The 16,985-nt window shown below is 44.9% G+C and overlaps 1 protein-coding gene across 4 annotated transcripts in view; it reads left to right on the top strand.

Annotated features, from left to right (window-relative positions):
- LOC134339237 (adhesion G protein-coupled receptor E2-like) overlaps positions 1 to 16,985 on the top strand; it is a 98,525-nt gene that overhangs the window by 67,192 nt on the left and 14,348 nt on the right. For 2 of the 4 annotated variants that reach the window (XM_063035575.1, XM_063035576.1), the window contains exon 18: positions 872 to 958. In XM_063035575.1, coding sequence (XP_062891645.1) covers positions 872 to 958 — 87 coding nt within the window. Of the gene's footprint in view, positions 1 to 871; positions 959 to 2,173; positions 3,108 to 3,133; positions 3,650 to 16,985 lie in introns of those variants that run through there. The other 2 variants (XM_063035578.1, XM_063035577.1) reach the window with 2 other exon arrangements.

The following is a 16,985-nucleotide window of genomic DNA, read 5'->3' as shown; positions in this document are numbered from 1 at the left end:
TGGTTATGTACATGGAGGGTTGCGGATTTGAGGGTTGTGGGTTGAAAGGAGCAGACTCAGTGGGTCGAATGGACTAATTCTGCTTCAATATCTCATGGTGTAGCACAGGAATTTGGAACTAATGGGTGGGCACCGTATATGGCTTGAGCTTTTTGAAGGGCCTCTATTGAAACTGTATTGCTCTATGACTCCATAACTCTATGAATTTCTCCTCCTGATCTTACTCTCTGCATATAATCATAATAGTGATGAATAGTTAGAGAGCCTTTTACTAAACTATGAATTTGAAGCAAGAGTCAGCCACTTGATCCTTTAGGTTTTCATTGCCATTTGATAAGATCAGGCTGATATGTTCATGACCTCTAATGTTCATTTTCATCTCACCTTCATAACCTTTCACCTCCTTATCCAGAAGCTCTCTGCATCTCTGTAAATTTTTTCGAAGATCATGATTTCATTGCTCTTTGATAAAAGAAATTTGGTGGACTTGCTTCTGTCTGAGTGATCCACTGGAGGTGCCAATGGGACGCAGTTACAATATAAAATTTAATTCTTACTTGGCTTTAGGACTCTGAAGGGTGATTGAAAGGTAGTTTTATTCTGCTAGGTAGGAATTAACAAATTCTTTAAAGCATGCTACATCATAATAGTTAATGTGTAAAGGTTTCTCTCACCACTCAAAACCATCTTATGACATTTGCATAACCATCACAAAAATAGATAGCGATGACCATTGCAAAAATAAATAACAGAAAATGAAGGACAGGTTCAAAATTCATGATTAGCGCAAAGAATCAAACAATTTAATTGTGCAAAAATAAAATTCATTTAAACTGGGTGTGACTAATGTATCATTCTCATTTCATCGAAGGTGGTTGATGAATTTAGGAAATGGTTGACCAGTAAACAGAAGAGCATTACCACAGGGTCCTCACAGATGGAGATGAACACGACTGAGGTGAGAAGCTTTCTCCAGAAGGACAGAAATATTCAGGTCAGGCTGTGTCCACGGAGGCAGAAATAAACTGAATGACTTGAGTCGATGATCTTCCATCAAAACTGCTCCAATGAAAGATCATCCACCCAAACCATTGATGGTCTCTTTTGACATCTGTAGAGGGAGAAAGAGTGAATGTTTTTGGAGCCTTCATTCCTCCAATCAGGCATGGGCTGAGAAGTGAGAAATAATTCACAGACAATCACCACCTCCATCAAGAGCACATCAATCCACTTACCCCTGAGATACAATAATGTCATTGAGTCCCTTCCATCAACATCCTGGAGCTGTCACCATTAACTAACTGAACCAGACCAGCCACATTTACTGTAGTATACTTGCGGAATGAGCACCCAGAGGAGGTGCTAGAGTTAGGTGGAAGAACAACTTTTAAATGGTAGTTGGATGTAAATGGATCGAAAAAGTTTAGAGAAATAGGGGCTCAAAGTAGGCAAATCGGATGAGCTAGGATGGGGCATTTTGGTTGGCATGGACTCGTTGGTCCGGAGTCCTGTTGCCTTGCTGTATCAGAATCAGAATCGGGTTGTAGGAACAAACTGAAAGATCACACAGTTGATATTTGAAATAACAAGTGATTTATTCAAAACAGGTGCACACCATGCTTTTGCTTGCATGGTGGGGGGGGGGAGCAGTATCAGTGATTTTGCTGGTGCAAGTGGGGGAAGGTGAGGGGGAGGGTCAGTCCTTGTGCATGGGAGAGGGGATCGTGGGTCTTTGGGATTCTAATGTTTCTGTCAGTCATTCTTTGGGTATTTTTTGTTTTGTTGATGTCTGTGAAGAGTGAGAGTTTCAGGCTGTATACTGTGTACTTTCACTGATGTTAAATTGAACCATTGAACACCAGGAAACCAGGCAAAGCTGATCTAGCTGAGCGAGAGTTTGATGCAGCTTTTACACTCTCAGTTGATGAGATTACCTGTAAAACTACATTTTATTAACAGAATGGTATCTATAGGAAGAGTTAATTGAGTCTAGGTCAGATTGCAAAATAAAATGATTATCCACAGGTCCAGCAGTTTTCTATTTTTTATCACAAGAATGAGTACATGCTATTGCATAAATAAGATTTATGCAGTTTCCTTTTACCACATTAGCACAATCCACATCACTATTTACTAATTATTAACCCTCACAATTCTTTTCCCGACAATACAGGTTTATTATGTTGTGAAATTACTTGTTTTCTGGTCCCAGCACTGTGCAAAAGTTACCAAGAGTTACAAAATAAATACTGTAACTGGATAGAGTTCATGGGCTGTTCAGAAATCTGATGATAGAAGTCTCCTATACCTCGTCCCTGACGGTAGTAACAAGAAGAAGGCATGTCCCGGATGGTGAGGGTCTTTAAGGATGGATGCACCTTCTTGAATCTCCTCGAACTCCTAATGAAGGAGGTGGTATTTGAGCAGGGCCGAGCCACACAAGTTTGGACAGAGTGGAGACATGAGCTCAGCACACATCCTTGACTGTCAGTGAGGAGGAGATGTTATGACTGATCCATAATGATTGATCTCCCGACAAGGAACTCTATGACTGTGAATCACTTGGTGACAATAGTGGGCCTGACACACTGCTGGATTCCTACAACATTCTCTCATGATCTCAGCTCAAGACCCACACACCCCCCAGAACCATCAATTTAAGTCCCACGTTGGTGAGGTTACTGCTCCTGGTCATAGTCAGTGTCCCACTGAGCTAAAGCTCTGATCCATGGAAATAGTGAGAATATTTCTGCTTCCACTTGGCTTTTTGCTGCCCTCTGCTGTTGCATGAGATCTGATGATTGAATAACAAGTCAGTTTGCTCCCCTTGCTGGGAATGGAGTCTGCAGGGTCTCGGTAAGGTATCTTGGCCTTGCCCCATCCGCTGCCCACCACACACAAGTAGGCACCAGCTTTCCAACAGGCTATTGTGGGCCAACACAGGTGATGAACACACTGTGGTTCTCGTTCCCATTCAAGCCCTCCTGCTGACTATGAATCCCAAGGAGCTTTGACTTTCCTGGCAGAACCCCCCAGGGCAGTGAATAGAAGAATTTTACCTCCTTAAAGTTGTCTCAACTCGATTTTGTCTGGACCAAGACAAATAATAGCAATCTCATTTTGCTTTATCTAGACTTATAAAGTAAAACAATCAGAGGCATTCAAGACTTAATGACAAGATTCTTCTCAGCGGAGTTTCTTTCTTTCATTCTTTTTCATTCTCGCTGTGCGTCTGGCTCTGAAGATCGTGGGTTCAAGACCCACTCCCAAACACGGAGAGCTCTGTTGGACGATTGGTCATACCTGCAGAATTATTTGGCTTGCACTGAGCTTGTAAAAAGGCACGATCTAACTGGAATTCTAGAACTGTCTGTATATGAAAGTGAGTCTGTACAGGAATATGTATGAGATTTGGTGTTATTATGAGTGTGATTATAAATAAATTTCAGGATTTGCTAAATTTTCAAGTTTTACACAGATATCCTGTTATTCTGATTGTTGTTCCTTATGAGATATATGACTTTGGTCTCAACATCGTTGAGATATTTCCTGAACTCAATGTGAGATACGAGATTTGAATTTGACTTTCATAGTCTATGAGCTAGTAGGGTTGGTCGGTACCATCTGAGGGGAATAATGCTCATAGTGATTTTTGGCAAGGTATACATCTCTAGAGTTAGAAAATATGTGATAGCATTGCACCAGTGGTAGCTTTATTACTTCAAATAAGTCATCACTTTTTGTATATATTCCATATTAACATCAGTCTGTCTGTCCGTCTAGGTACCATATCTGATGCGGACGTTGGTGACCATGGTTTTCCATATAGATCTATCCCTCGTTCTTTGGATGACTTCCATTTCCTCGATGTGTAGCCACCTGGCTCGGCATTTGATGTACATAAACCAAGGTCTTCCTCTAGATTTTCTCCCCTCGATCTTTCCAGAGAGCATGAGTTTTTCTTGTTCATCTTTCCACATGATGAGTTCTAGGAATCTGAGTTGTCTTTCTCTTATTGATGGTATGAGTGATCTAGCTGCTTGGGCTCTTCTGAGAACTTCTTCATTCGATCTATATGTGGTCCGTGATATTTTTAACATTCTCCTGTAGAACCATCTTCTAGTCTCTTTTCCATTGCTGGGGAAATGGTCCAGCATTGACTTCCATAAGTCAGGATAGAGTAAATGTAGCACTGCAGTATTCTGTTTTTAGTGTACGTGCTCATCTTTCTGTCTGTTAATATGGTCTTCATTTTTTGGAAAGCTTCTTTTGCCATTGCTATTCTGTATTTGATATCTGTGTCGCACCTGCCATTACTTGTTATTAGGCTGCCAAGGTATCTGAATTTGTTGACTTGTTTGATGTTTGTATTTCCGATCTTGATCACACTTTGTGGGATGTTTGTCTCTCCGGAGATGACCATGCTTTCTGTCTTCTTGGTGTTCATTGAGAGGCCTCTGCGATTACTTTCTGCTGCCACTATAGTGAATAGTCCTTGAAGTTTTGTTTCTGAGTCAGCTATTGGTACGATGTCATCAGCATATCTGATGTTATTTATATTATGGCCTCCAATTGCGAATCCTTTGATATCTTTGATACTTCTCAAGATATTTTCACTATACAGGTTGAATAAGTCTGGTGAAAAGACACAACCTTGCCTGACTCCTCTCATGATATTCACATACTCACTCACTTCTTCTGTTCTGATGGATGCTGTCTGGTCCCAGTATAAGTTTTTTAAGAAACGTATATCTTTCCCATCTATGTTAAGATCTTGAAGCATTTCCAGAAATTCTTGATGTCTGTCAGTGCCAAAAGCTTTTGTATAGTCAATGAAACATCAGTACAGCAAAAAATATTACTCCACCCCCCCCCCAAAGGTAAAAAACCTCATTTGGAGAGATTTCTGGAGTTTTATCAATGTCATGATATTTTCCATATTTTTGTATCAAATCAAAACAATCTTAAGCTTTTGTCATGGTATATAGAATTACAGTACAAAAATTCAAATATGGGGCTCCACATGGCCATAACCTAGGCCCCATTTGGTTGTAAAATGAATATATTTAATCAAAGACTGCTTTCGATACTTTGTTTTCCATACTTTCATAACATATTAATAATCATAATAATTTTCCAAGTCTTCCACATCTTCAACTGAACTTTCCACACTCTCTGTGGTGGATGCTTGGTTCTCACAGTCTGCCAGTCTACACATGTCAGTACACCTGAGGCCATTTGCAACACACATACACCTTGGGAGTGAACATTTTTTTGGACAGTTACAGGCCAGTAGATCCAGGATGGCATCGGGTGCCGGCTGGCCTTCCATCCAGTGCACCACCAACTGTTCAGCTTCCTCTTCTCTCTCCATCTTCCATCCTCTGCCAGCAGGGCTTGGCACTTGTGGGTCCTTCTCCAAATATCTTCTCCATATACCAGCCTGGTAGTTGGCTCGCTGTTCATGTTTTGTTAAGCAGTCCTTGCATGGTGGGAGTTGATGACTTTCGATTTCACCTTTTTTGGCACAGAAAAGGTGATACCTGAGCTGATTGACCTTGGTGGTCGATGCTTTTGGGGCATACAGGGGACATGTAAATGCCTCCAGTATTTCCATCAGTTCTGGGGAGAGGTCCCATTCCTGACCCAACTCTAAGAATGTGTCCTGAGTTTCCCTGTTGCTGGTCAGAAGTTATAGGGCACTTGCCTTGCCTTTGCCTGCAAAAGCGCCTACAGTGTCACATCCTGTATATGCGTGTAACCCAATGACAGCCCTACAAACCTCTATGCCAACAGTGGCAGCAAACTTCCTGATGTCTACAAGCTTTGTACAGGTTCTAGTGCCACACTTCTGGAACAATGGGGCCTCAATCTTATCACAAAATGCTAAAGACATGATAAAGTCATCTCTGTCTTCTGAGCAGATCACTACAGATTGATATCCCTCTCAAGTGGCATGGGCAGCATGGTGAAGTAGGCGGCCATCTGCTTCTTCTTGTTGACACTGAAGAGCTGACGCCAACTCACTGTCTTGAGATGTGATTCTGTAACATTTGTCATTCACAGTTGCAGACAGAATCTTCTCCTGTAGCTTTGCTCTGTACTCCATCTTCCTCCATTCATGGACTATGAAGCTAATGAGACTATTTTTGTTACTGACTTTGGTCAGGAAGCTCCTCCACTGCCTCACCATCTGTGTGTCTGTGATACCTTGCAACTCATGACCGGTCTCTTCACTCCGTAGAGATCTTTCACTATTCTTGATAGAGTTCTCCTTCTATGTGTCGAACACAACATCTATTCTGCTACTCTGACTGCCTTCCCTCAAAGCCATACCCAGAATTGTTGTGGCAATATCTCTGAAAGTATCTTGATCACCTTTCACTCTTTGGACCAAGTTCATTCATCAACCTCTGTAGCAGAGTTTCCTGGGAGTTGCTCTTTTACTGCTACATTTTTCTGCAAGGTTGTGGCTGAAGTAGCTTTATTTGTCTTTCTCAGCAATCCTACTGGTGTGGACAGGGCCCAGGCAATGGTCCAAGGAGATGAGAAAGGATATCCTCCATATGTAGAGTGCGCCCTTGTGCCATCACTATGATGCATCCAAACAAAGACTTGTCTGCTTTCAAGATGATCGCCCTCCCATTTGATTTCACTTCTCTCTTCTCACACATATCACTGAATGTTTTCAGCTTGTTGGTTTTCATTGAGTCATGGAGTTTCTTTGCTGGTGGGTCTTCCTCTAGTCTCTCATCCTTGAAGGTTATATAGCATTGCTCACCAATCTCAAATGCCTTCATCAGGTCAGAGACAATGTCCTTGTGGGCTGCCTTTGCTATAGAAATGCTAATGAGGTCCCGCTTCTCTGCAAACAGGTTGACCTATTCATGTATGAGGCTACCCACCGCTGAAACTGCTTCCTCATCTTTCTAGATTCTTGGCCACTGTGGCTCCGCATGACAAAGCTCTGATTTGTTGCCTTGCACCATCTCCCTTAGCTGTCCCAGGAATGCACTGCGGTGCTTGGCTGTTACGTACTAACGCTTGATAGCTCCAGCATTCAGGCTGAACTGTGATGTGCCTCCAGGAGTCTGTGTGTCTTTGTTCACTGTGGCTTCAATAGCCTGGTCCACGGGGATCTGCCCAAAGGGGTTGTTACGTGACAGCTACACTGAGAATTGGCCTGTCTTGAAGGCCTCATACACAGAAAGATTCTTCTCTGGGAGGTTCGTCATCTGAGCAAAGTAAGGGGACAGGTACCTGGCATAATTCATCTTATCATAGGCAAAGCACCATGGATCATGGTTTTATAGCATGGAGGTCACCATGCAAGCTATCACTGCTGCAACACTATCACATATTTTCTAGCACTAGGGGTGTATACCTTGCCAAAATTCACTATAAGAATTATTCCTCCCAGATGGTACCAGTGGCCTAAATTTGGGTCCTGGCTCACGGACTATCACCTAACATATTGCATCTGTACAGCTTAGGCATAAAGATCAGGTACACAATGCACACCAGACTCTTAACGGATACAAAACCCATGTAGCAGATTGGTACAGAACCTGGATATGTGCACAGTTCATGTTCACACGCAGACACTCACTACAGAGACCGAAAGCACATGTGTAGCAGAAACATACACACAAATGCACACGTGCACACACTGGCGCACGTAAAAGGCAAACGTGCACATGTACACAGAGCTCTGAAATACACGTGCAGCAGAGACACAAACATACACTCACACAGACGCACACAGAAAGGCATATGCACACGTGCAAGCGCGCACGCACACACACACACATGTACACCATTCAAGTGCTGATTTTAGCCTGTGGTTGGGTAGCAAAGCATCACTTAACCATCACACCTTCTCCTCTTCTGCCATTATAAATGGAAACTCACAGTCAGTCTTGCTTTCTACATCCATTTTGAAACCATCTGTACAAGAAATGGATATATTTTTTAGTTGGATTAAGGCTCTTTATTTACCAATTTCTGCATGCTTGAAAATCACTTTATTGTTGAATTCATAAAATAAAAGTATCTTAAATAAATAAACCCTATTGCACTAACAGTGCAATGTGTAATAATTAAAAGTGAATGAGATTTTGAACTGTAGAAAGATGGTTGTACATGGATTATCACATGGTGAGGGGAATGGCCCCCGGTCGTACCAGAAAGATGGGTGTGGCAACACGAGTCAGAGATGTTACGTCAGGGGTCTGTCCTTGACTGACCTGAAGACCCATGAGATGTGTTCTTGGCACAGCCCACTGGAACAGCTGTCTCCTTCACTGCCCACAGACACCAGATCATGGTCTCCAAACAAGGCACCTTTCAGCCCAAATATTCCCCACAACCAGCACAGCTTCTGGGGGCTGGTGCTGGAGGGATTAATTTCTCCGATCGGATGACCCTGGAATGATTCCCAGATCCCAGCACAAATTTCCTCTCCTCTCTCTCGCATCATCCCACCAATGTATCTTGTAGGAGGCCCAGTAAAATGGGAATCTTAGAAAAATCAGAGAAGGAGATTTTCTGTTGGTCCATAGACCCTATTTTTGGCCAAGTCAATGGCTTCTCATCCTAAGGATACTCCCTCTGTTCTGTGAGTTAAGGTTCACCTACAAGGAATTATAGGAAAAGACATTATTGTCCACAGACTCCTTCCATTGTGCATGCCCTACTAAAGATGTTGAGGACATTGCTACTGGCCCATTTCTACTGAAGTTGTTGCTATTTTGCTGAGGTACACACCCATTCCTGACCTCTTCTAAGCCCCTACTTCTCTCTAACTAACTCTCCTTTCAATCCCCATCCTCCTGACCTTCTCAGTCCAATTAACATCTCTTAACTCCACCTCTGGTGTTGCCCCGTAACCTCATCCTTCATAGACCATTCCTCCACCCATGGTCCCCCTGCATCCTCTCGGTTCTGGATGGAGTGGGAAACGGTGGAGATCATAAAGTGAAAATCTACCTCCTTTGGGATCTGGATCTTGGTGAGTTTATTGTTGTTCTCTGGGTCTTCGCTTACAATAAATCCATAAATAAGCAGCACAAGAGAATAGTGAGGTACTGTCCATGGATCCATAGACCTTTCAGAAATTGGATGGTGGAGAAGAAGAAACATTTCCTAAAATATTAGATGCGGGTCTTCATTTTTAAGAGGTGGTGCAGCGTCCATCATTAAGGACTCTTTCTACCTGGGACATGCCCTTTTCTCATTTTTTCCTTCAGGAAAGAGGTACAGGAGCCTGAAACCCAACACCCATCATTTCAGGAATAGCTACTTCTCCTCCGCCATCAGATTTAGAATGGTCCATGAATTCTACCTCACTATTCATCTTCTGCTCTATTTATTTGTTTTTATAACATATAGTATGTTTTATGTTTTACATTGTACTGCTGCCACAAAACAATTCATTTCATGATATACTATATGTCAGTGTAATAAACCCAATTCTGATTCTGACCTTGGTGAATTCATTGTCAGCTCTCTGGTCCTCAAGCCTGTGTTTGGGGTCTGTCTCCATGCCCCTCTAATTCTCACAGGTCCACCAGAAGTTGCCCTCCCGCTCTCTGAACTTGGACCTCGGGAAGTTGTGGGCTGCAGGCTCCCCACCTGAGAGCTGCATTGATATGAAAGGGTTTTCTTTCCTTCCCCTCCTGAGGACCCGCTCTGTGTCAGTCTATTTGTTATGGTGTAGACAGCTGTCCCATTCTTGCAGCTCTCAATGTCTCCCCCCCTCCCACAAGTGACAGGCCAGGCTTTGCAGACACACACACTCCTGTTCTGCTGTTGTCCATTCCTATCTCTACAGTCTCGTCCCATCCTTTCCTCCAGTTCAACAGCAGCCAGCAATTGCCAGTCACCTTAGATAAAGATAAAGATATAGATCACCTTTATTAATCATATGTACACTGTCACGTACCCTCTGACGGGTTAAAGAACCAGCAGAAATGGAAAACACTTTGGAGTCCAGTATTGCTATTAACTAATGGTATTTATTAGTAACTACACAATACAGTAATATAAATGCAGATAAATCAAACAGGTTAGCAATGATTATATATAAGTAAGTGTGGAAATATATGAAAACCAAGCTTCTCAAGACTAGGGGCAAATGGATAGTCTTACGATGATGAGTAAAGTTCAGTTCAGTTCGTGGTGTTGAGTTGAGTAGTGACAGAGAGAGAGGGGGAGAGATTTGAGTCTTCAGGTGAGCTGACACCGTCGATCTTCCCGTTGTCCTTCAAAATCCTTTAGAAGTCACCAACTGTGACCACAACAAAGGGGACCATTCTTCTGTGGTGGAATTATCAACCCAGGCGAGGGTCGGTCACACGAATAACTCCCCATCGGTCACACCCTTTTCACACTGTCAGAGCCACTGATTGATCTACCCGATCGATCCTCCAAAACCCAGCTTTTCTGTGGGCACAAGAAAGCTCAGTGTCCAAAAGCATGTGTCTGTAGGTCTAACAGTTGACCTTCTATTTATCTCATCATGCTGAACACCAACTCTCCATCAAGCAGCTCCTCCTTTCTCTCTCTGTATGAACTTGGAAGCTGCCAGTGTCCTTGCAAAGTGTAAACGTGCTGCAGAGAAACCATAACACCATGTCAAAGCAGTTTTCACCTCTCTCTTAATAACAAGCTGTCTGGTGTTGAACAACTCTCTCTCTTTTCAAAAGCACAGTTCACAGGGGTAATTAGATTAGATTATGAGGACACGCAGTCCTCTTTTATTGTCATTTAGTAATGCATGTATTAAGAAATGATACAATATTCCTCTGGTGTGGTATCACAGAAACACAGGACAGACCAAGACTGAAAAACTGACAAAAACCACATAATTATAACATACAGTTACAACAGTGCAAGCAATACCATAACTTGATGAAGAACAGGCCATGGGCACGGTAAAAAAAAGTTCAAAGTCTCTCGAAAGTCCCACATCTCACACAGATGGGAGAAGGAAGAAAACTCTCCCTGCCATGCCTGACCACAGTCCGACTCAGAGTCATCCAAAAACTTCGAGCCTCCGACCAGCCCTCGAACACCGAGTACCAAGCACCATCTCTGCCGAGCACTTTGACCCCAGCCCTGGCCGCCAGCAGCAGGCATAGCCAAGGATTTTGGGGCCTTCCCTCTGGAGATTCTCAATCGCACAGTAGCAGCAGCAGTGAACCGGGCATTTCAGAAGTTTCTCCAGATGTTCCTCCGTGCTTCTCACGTCTGTCTCCATCAAATCAGAATTGTGCATGGCATCCTACTTACAAATACGATATCACTTCACTGGAGAGCTGCAGGCACTGCGTCGCACCGCCATCTTCTCCTCCTGCCAAGGACCCCGTCACAACACCGAAACATACAATGAAATCAAACATGTGCTTGGGTAGCTCACAAGCATTGCTACAGATCTGGCAACAATGTGGCATGCCCGCAGCTTACCAACCCTGACCTGTATGTCTTTTTGGAATGTGGGAGGAAATCAGAGCATCTGGAGGAAAACCACATGATCACAGGGAGAACTTATAAACTCATTACAGATAGCGTCAGGAATTGAACTCTGATCTTCTGATCACTTGTGCTGTAAAGTGTTACGCTGACTACATTACTGTGTTGTCCTCAGTTCAGCACCATACCATCCTATTGTCATGGTCTGGTCTGTGAAATCCACATTCTGATTCACAGTCCGGTTTATTGATGCTTATTCCGGGTTTTCCTGTTTTCCCTTGTTCCATTGTGTGCCTTAATTGAGGCACCTGATTCTCGTTTTGGGCTGGCACATAAAAACCTCTGCAAACCAAGGACTGGCTGCTGGACTGTTCCCTTCACCTCCCCATCTGAATCCCCGAGTTACCTCGGCATTCATCCCGGCCCTGCGACCTAGGAGGAGTCCCGGCTCCGTACCCAAAGGCCTAACTGAGCCGAGTCCAAAAGCTGAGCCTAGCCTAGTCCAAGAGCCAAGTCCTGGCCTGGAGTTCCTCACCCAGCCTAGGAGAACCTTGCCCAGCCCGGTGCTGGAGTTCCATCATCCTGTGCTGGAGTTCCATCTTCTAGCCCAAGCCGCGTCCAAGAACCTCGTCTAGTCCAAGCCACGTCCAGAGGAAGAGTAAAATGGGGTGATTCACCCAGCATCAGCCTGGACTCTGGATCGGAACTGGTCAAGTTGTTCCAAGCCTGGTCAACCTTGCAGCATTCTCCGCACAAATATCCAGGGACAGGGAGAGCCATCCCCCTGACTGAGGGTGTCACATGGGGGCGCTGGGAGCAGACGCAAATGCAAGACACAAACACGTCTTGTGAGGTTAACTAAATTGAGTTTATTGCTCGTTACAAGGAGAGCAAAGCAGAAGCGGGAATAGCGTTATGGACAAGGACTCGGGCCCTGGAGTAGGTTGGGACTAAGGGTCTGTGCCAGGACTCGGAAGGCGGACCTCCGGGGCCAGGGACTCGATACTTGAAACCTCCGGAGCCAGGGACTTGATTCTTGAAACCTCCGGAGCCAGGGACTCGATTCTTGAAACCTCTGGAGCCAGGGACTCTTCTTATTCACGGGACAGACTCAGACACTGGACATAAATCACTGAGCCAGGAATCCTTCTTAGATACAGGATGGAGTCGGGACTCTTCTTGACACGGGGTCAGGACCCTTCCAGGGTACAGGGCCGGGACCCCTTTTCGACGCAGGACATGAATACAGAGACCACACAACGATGGACAGTACTATAACTGGACGCAGGTACGCTCCAAGCAGCGGCGAGCTCTTGTCTCACCCCGGCGGGTTAACTTTGACTGACCCGCTCTGGCAAGAGAAGGCGGCTTGCTGGCATTTGCTTCGGGAGAAGACTAGGCTTGCTCCGGCCACATGCCATTGGCTCGCACCAGCTTCGGTGACTTGTTTAGCGCTCTCACGCCGAACGGTTGAAAGCCGCAGACTATAAACTGCCGGTTCAGCCGAGAGTAAATTGCCCCTAATCACCAAGCCCGAGGGACACGGGAAAACAGGGAACCAAAGGGAAACAGGGAGTCAACGGTCCGGATTGTAACACAAACAAAGTAAATTTAAAGGGACCCCGATCCGGACCATGACAGAGGGAATGTGGTAGCTCTGTGTACATTGCTTGATGGCCGGATACAGAGCCGATCCTCAGGAAAAATCGATTCACACAGAGGCAGCAACCGACTCCTTTCATTGACTCTCAGGTGGGGAGTCTGTTGTCCACACCTTCATGTGGTGTGAGTTTAGGGAGGAGAAGGACAACCTCTGCTGGGCTTGTGAGGATTACAACGACATAGAGATGACACCAAGGATGGGAAAAGGTCAGGAAATTTAACAGTTATTTTCTCCAGCAATAGTTCTGCAATAAAGCTCTGAGGAATTATCCTGAGCTTCTAATTTCCCCAATGGTTTCCCACTCACATTTCTCCCTCCAGGCACCTGGATCTGAAGAACTGTGAGGAAAGGTAAGGGAATGTGAAGCATCCAGTGGCAAAAAGAATATCCTCTCTCTCCCTGCCTCTGATGATAATTCTTTCATCAATGCTTCCCAGCAAAGTCTTGTTCAAGCTTCCTGAGAATTGCACCTGAGGGATATAATTTGAGACTGAACTTTCTTGGGTTGAGTTTGCTTAATGTAGCCAGAGAAGATAATCTGTCTCAGCACCCACAGAACTGAGAGAAAAAATATATCTGACCTTCCCTGTCAGGTAGCTCTGATCAAAAGTAGGTGAAAGGAAGATTCAGGATCAAGTGTGTTAGTTCTCCAGTACTTGTTGGCCATGACACGTAGTGATCTTGCCTCTTTTCTGGAGGTACTGTAGACTCCCAGCTGTGTGTGTGAGGCCATACACAGATTATGTTGCCTTTGCAGCCTACCAAGCTACTAACCCAGAGGTCCAGCCTCACTGAACAGCAATCACGGGCCTACGGTTGGCGGAGATTAATTTCGGGGAAGCTGGAGTTTCTCTCCTGTGTGACGTCTCAACCGGTAACCTTCGTCCCAGAGGGCCCACGAAATGGAGGCAGGCTGTTTTTGACTCCATACGCGGCCTCTGGTATCCGGGTCAGAAGGCATCAGGGAAACTGGTTGCACTAAAGTTTGTGTGGCACAGCCTCAGAAAGGACTGCATGATTGGACTTCAGCCTGAGTGCAGTGTGTGAAATTAATCATCACGTTCAGGCATCGCTGGCCACTGGCACTTTATGGGGTCCCTGAGCAACAGTTTGACCATGTTAATGTGGACCTTGTGGTCCTTTTCCCTCCTCCTGCATTTTTGCTCACCTCCATACCATGGTGTTCTGTACCACCAGGTGGCCAGAGATCGTCCCTCTAACATCAACAATGGCTGCTGACATGGCTTGGGCATTCAGTTGCTCAGTTCGGCACCCCAGCTGATACCTCCTCTGACCACAGTCCCCAAATCTTGCCAGTCCTTGGTGAAAGATTACATCATATCATGGTGTATCACCTACAACCCAATGGACTACGCGACCGGTTTCATCACTCCTTAAGGTCTGCTCTGAGGGTTTCCCTGATGGATGAATATTGGCATGATCATCTTCCGTGGGTCCTGCTGGGGCTCAGAATAGCTCCAAAAGAGGACCCCCAGTTGACCATGGCTGAATTGGTATACAGGCAGCCGTTATGAGTGCCAGGTGATTTTATTCCTGAAGCCACGACCGTCTGGTCTGCCTGTCAACAGCGTTCCCCTCCACCCTCAGTAAATTCAATTTCTCACATATTCCTACCCCCATCATGGTATACAGCACTCTTGGATTCCTGTTGACCTACATTACTCATTTGTTTCGTCCAACATGACACACACCAACATCCCCTTCCAACTCCTTAAAATAGCCCGTTCCGTGTTTTGGAACTGACAGAAAAGAAATCATCAAAGATAAGAGGGGTAAGTAGGAATACATTTTGTTAGATCGCCTTAAACTGGCCCTCCAAGATTTGGAGGACTCTGCTATCATGCCCTTGCTTTTACGACATGACTTTGAGCAAGTCCACACAACCAGAGGCCTCAGCTGTTCCTCCACCCATGGAACATAGGACCTGTGTCAGGCCGCTCGCCCGAGCTCCGGTCATGCTCCTAACTCCAGTTTTAGTGAATTCTTGGCAGTGCCTGTGTAGGGTAACATAATTGGCAGATATGCACCTAGTTCACAACCACCAGCATTGAATGGTGCTCATTTGAAAAGGTTTTTCTGATATTATGATGTAATTATGGAAAGTAATTTTACCACTGTTTGCGTTTGGTTTTTGGTGTTCAATAAATAAGTTGATACGGTTTTTCTAAAACTGAAAGTGCTTCTGTTATTATACTTGTGACAATCTACATGGTTATATGTTGGGGGTGTGTCCATCATTGGTCAAGGAGTATGGTTATATTTCGTGGGGGGGTATGTCCATCATTGCACAAGGGGTGTGGTTACATGTTCGGGGGGTGCTTATTATTGGTCATGGTGCATGCATCATTGTTCAGGGTTGTGGTACGATTTGGGGGAAGTTTCTATTACTGGTCATGGTCTGTGCATCATTTGTCAGGGTGTGGTTATAGTTTCGGGTGGGTCTATCAATAGTCAGCGGTGTAGTTATACGTTATGGGTGTGTCAGTAATTGGCAATGGTATATTTGGGATTGGTTCATCATTGGTTGGCCAGTGGTGTAGTGGCATAAACACTGGACTTTGAGGTGGGTGGTCCTGAGTTCCAATCTGATCTGGTTCCAACTGGGCAGCACCAGTATCTGTGTGGAAGAAAGGCCTGGTAATCTATTTCTGTATCTTGCCACAAAAACCCTACGGATAATTACACTATCTGTAGAGTTACCATGAGTCCAGGATGACTCGATGGCAGTCAACAAGTTTCCTGTGTCATAACCATGGATTCGGCAGTGCAGTAGATACGGCATTTACACTTGTGAATTTGTACGTGTCAGGTAATTATTATTTCATTGTGATAGTATTTAACTCCATTCTTGTCGTCATAGTGCTTATCTCAACGTCTCACTGCTGTTTTGTATTCGGCCTTCCCTGAGATATGGGACTTTCAAATCAACTGACTCTGAAGACCAGCGGTATTTGTATAGTGTTTAGATGTTCTTTTCAGACGCAGTATAGGCTTGGTTTTCCTCTGAGAGTTTTAGTTAACTGGCCTGTTTTGGCCTAGCGTTTATTGCTTTATTTTCCCTTTAACGCTGTTCGTATTAAGGTCCGTGAACTATCGACCTGCTTCAGTGTCTCTCACTCTGCACTTGGGCAATATCTGAACCGCGGTGACAACAAATCTCGACCAGAAAGATAGACCCAGCAGAGAGAGTGCAGCTGAACTTGACTGTGAGATTCATTGGTCAGGTAGGAGATGAACTACAGGCAATGGAATCCGTACTCAGTGAAGTAACGGAGGCAATGAGGCAGATAACCTCGTGCCGACAAGCTCAGTCTCACTTGGAGGAACAGGTATCGTCCCTAGCCGCAGCTATTCAATAGCTCACCACAGACAATTGGACTCGGGTGTTAGCGATTTCCGCACTCATGGCCGCCGTCCACGAACTTACTGTGAACAGCCAGCATGAGCTGACAGCCATTAACGTTCTCGCCAGCTCAATTCAGCAGCTTCAGGCCGCTTCAATCCCATTCCCAGCATCTCGCAGGTCCTCCTTTTCTGCTGCGCCGACAATCTCTGCTACTAATGCTCCGGCTCCCGGACCAGAGCCGACTCCCACGGCCGTTCGGGAACTGAGTATTCCACAACCAGGCAGATATTCTGGTGATCCCGATGGTTGCAGGAATTTTATTACTCGATGCGAGCTGACATTCCAAGCCCAGCCTGGTCGTTTTGGTGATGATGCGCGAAAGTTGGCGTACATGGTCAATCTTCTTGACGGACCTCCACTCAGCCTGTTCAACGCTTTATGGGAGCAAGGATACCCCGCAACCCAGTCGTTCCGACATATCAT

Source organism: Mobula hypostoma, chromosome 29, assembly GCF_963921235.1.
Source record: "Mobula hypostoma chromosome 29, sMobHyp1.1, whole genome shotgun sequence".
NCBI lineage: Eukaryota > Metazoa > Chordata > Chondrichthyes > Myliobatiformes > Myliobatidae > Mobula > Mobula hypostoma.
This window is presented reverse-complemented; position numbering and strand designations above follow the sequence as displayed.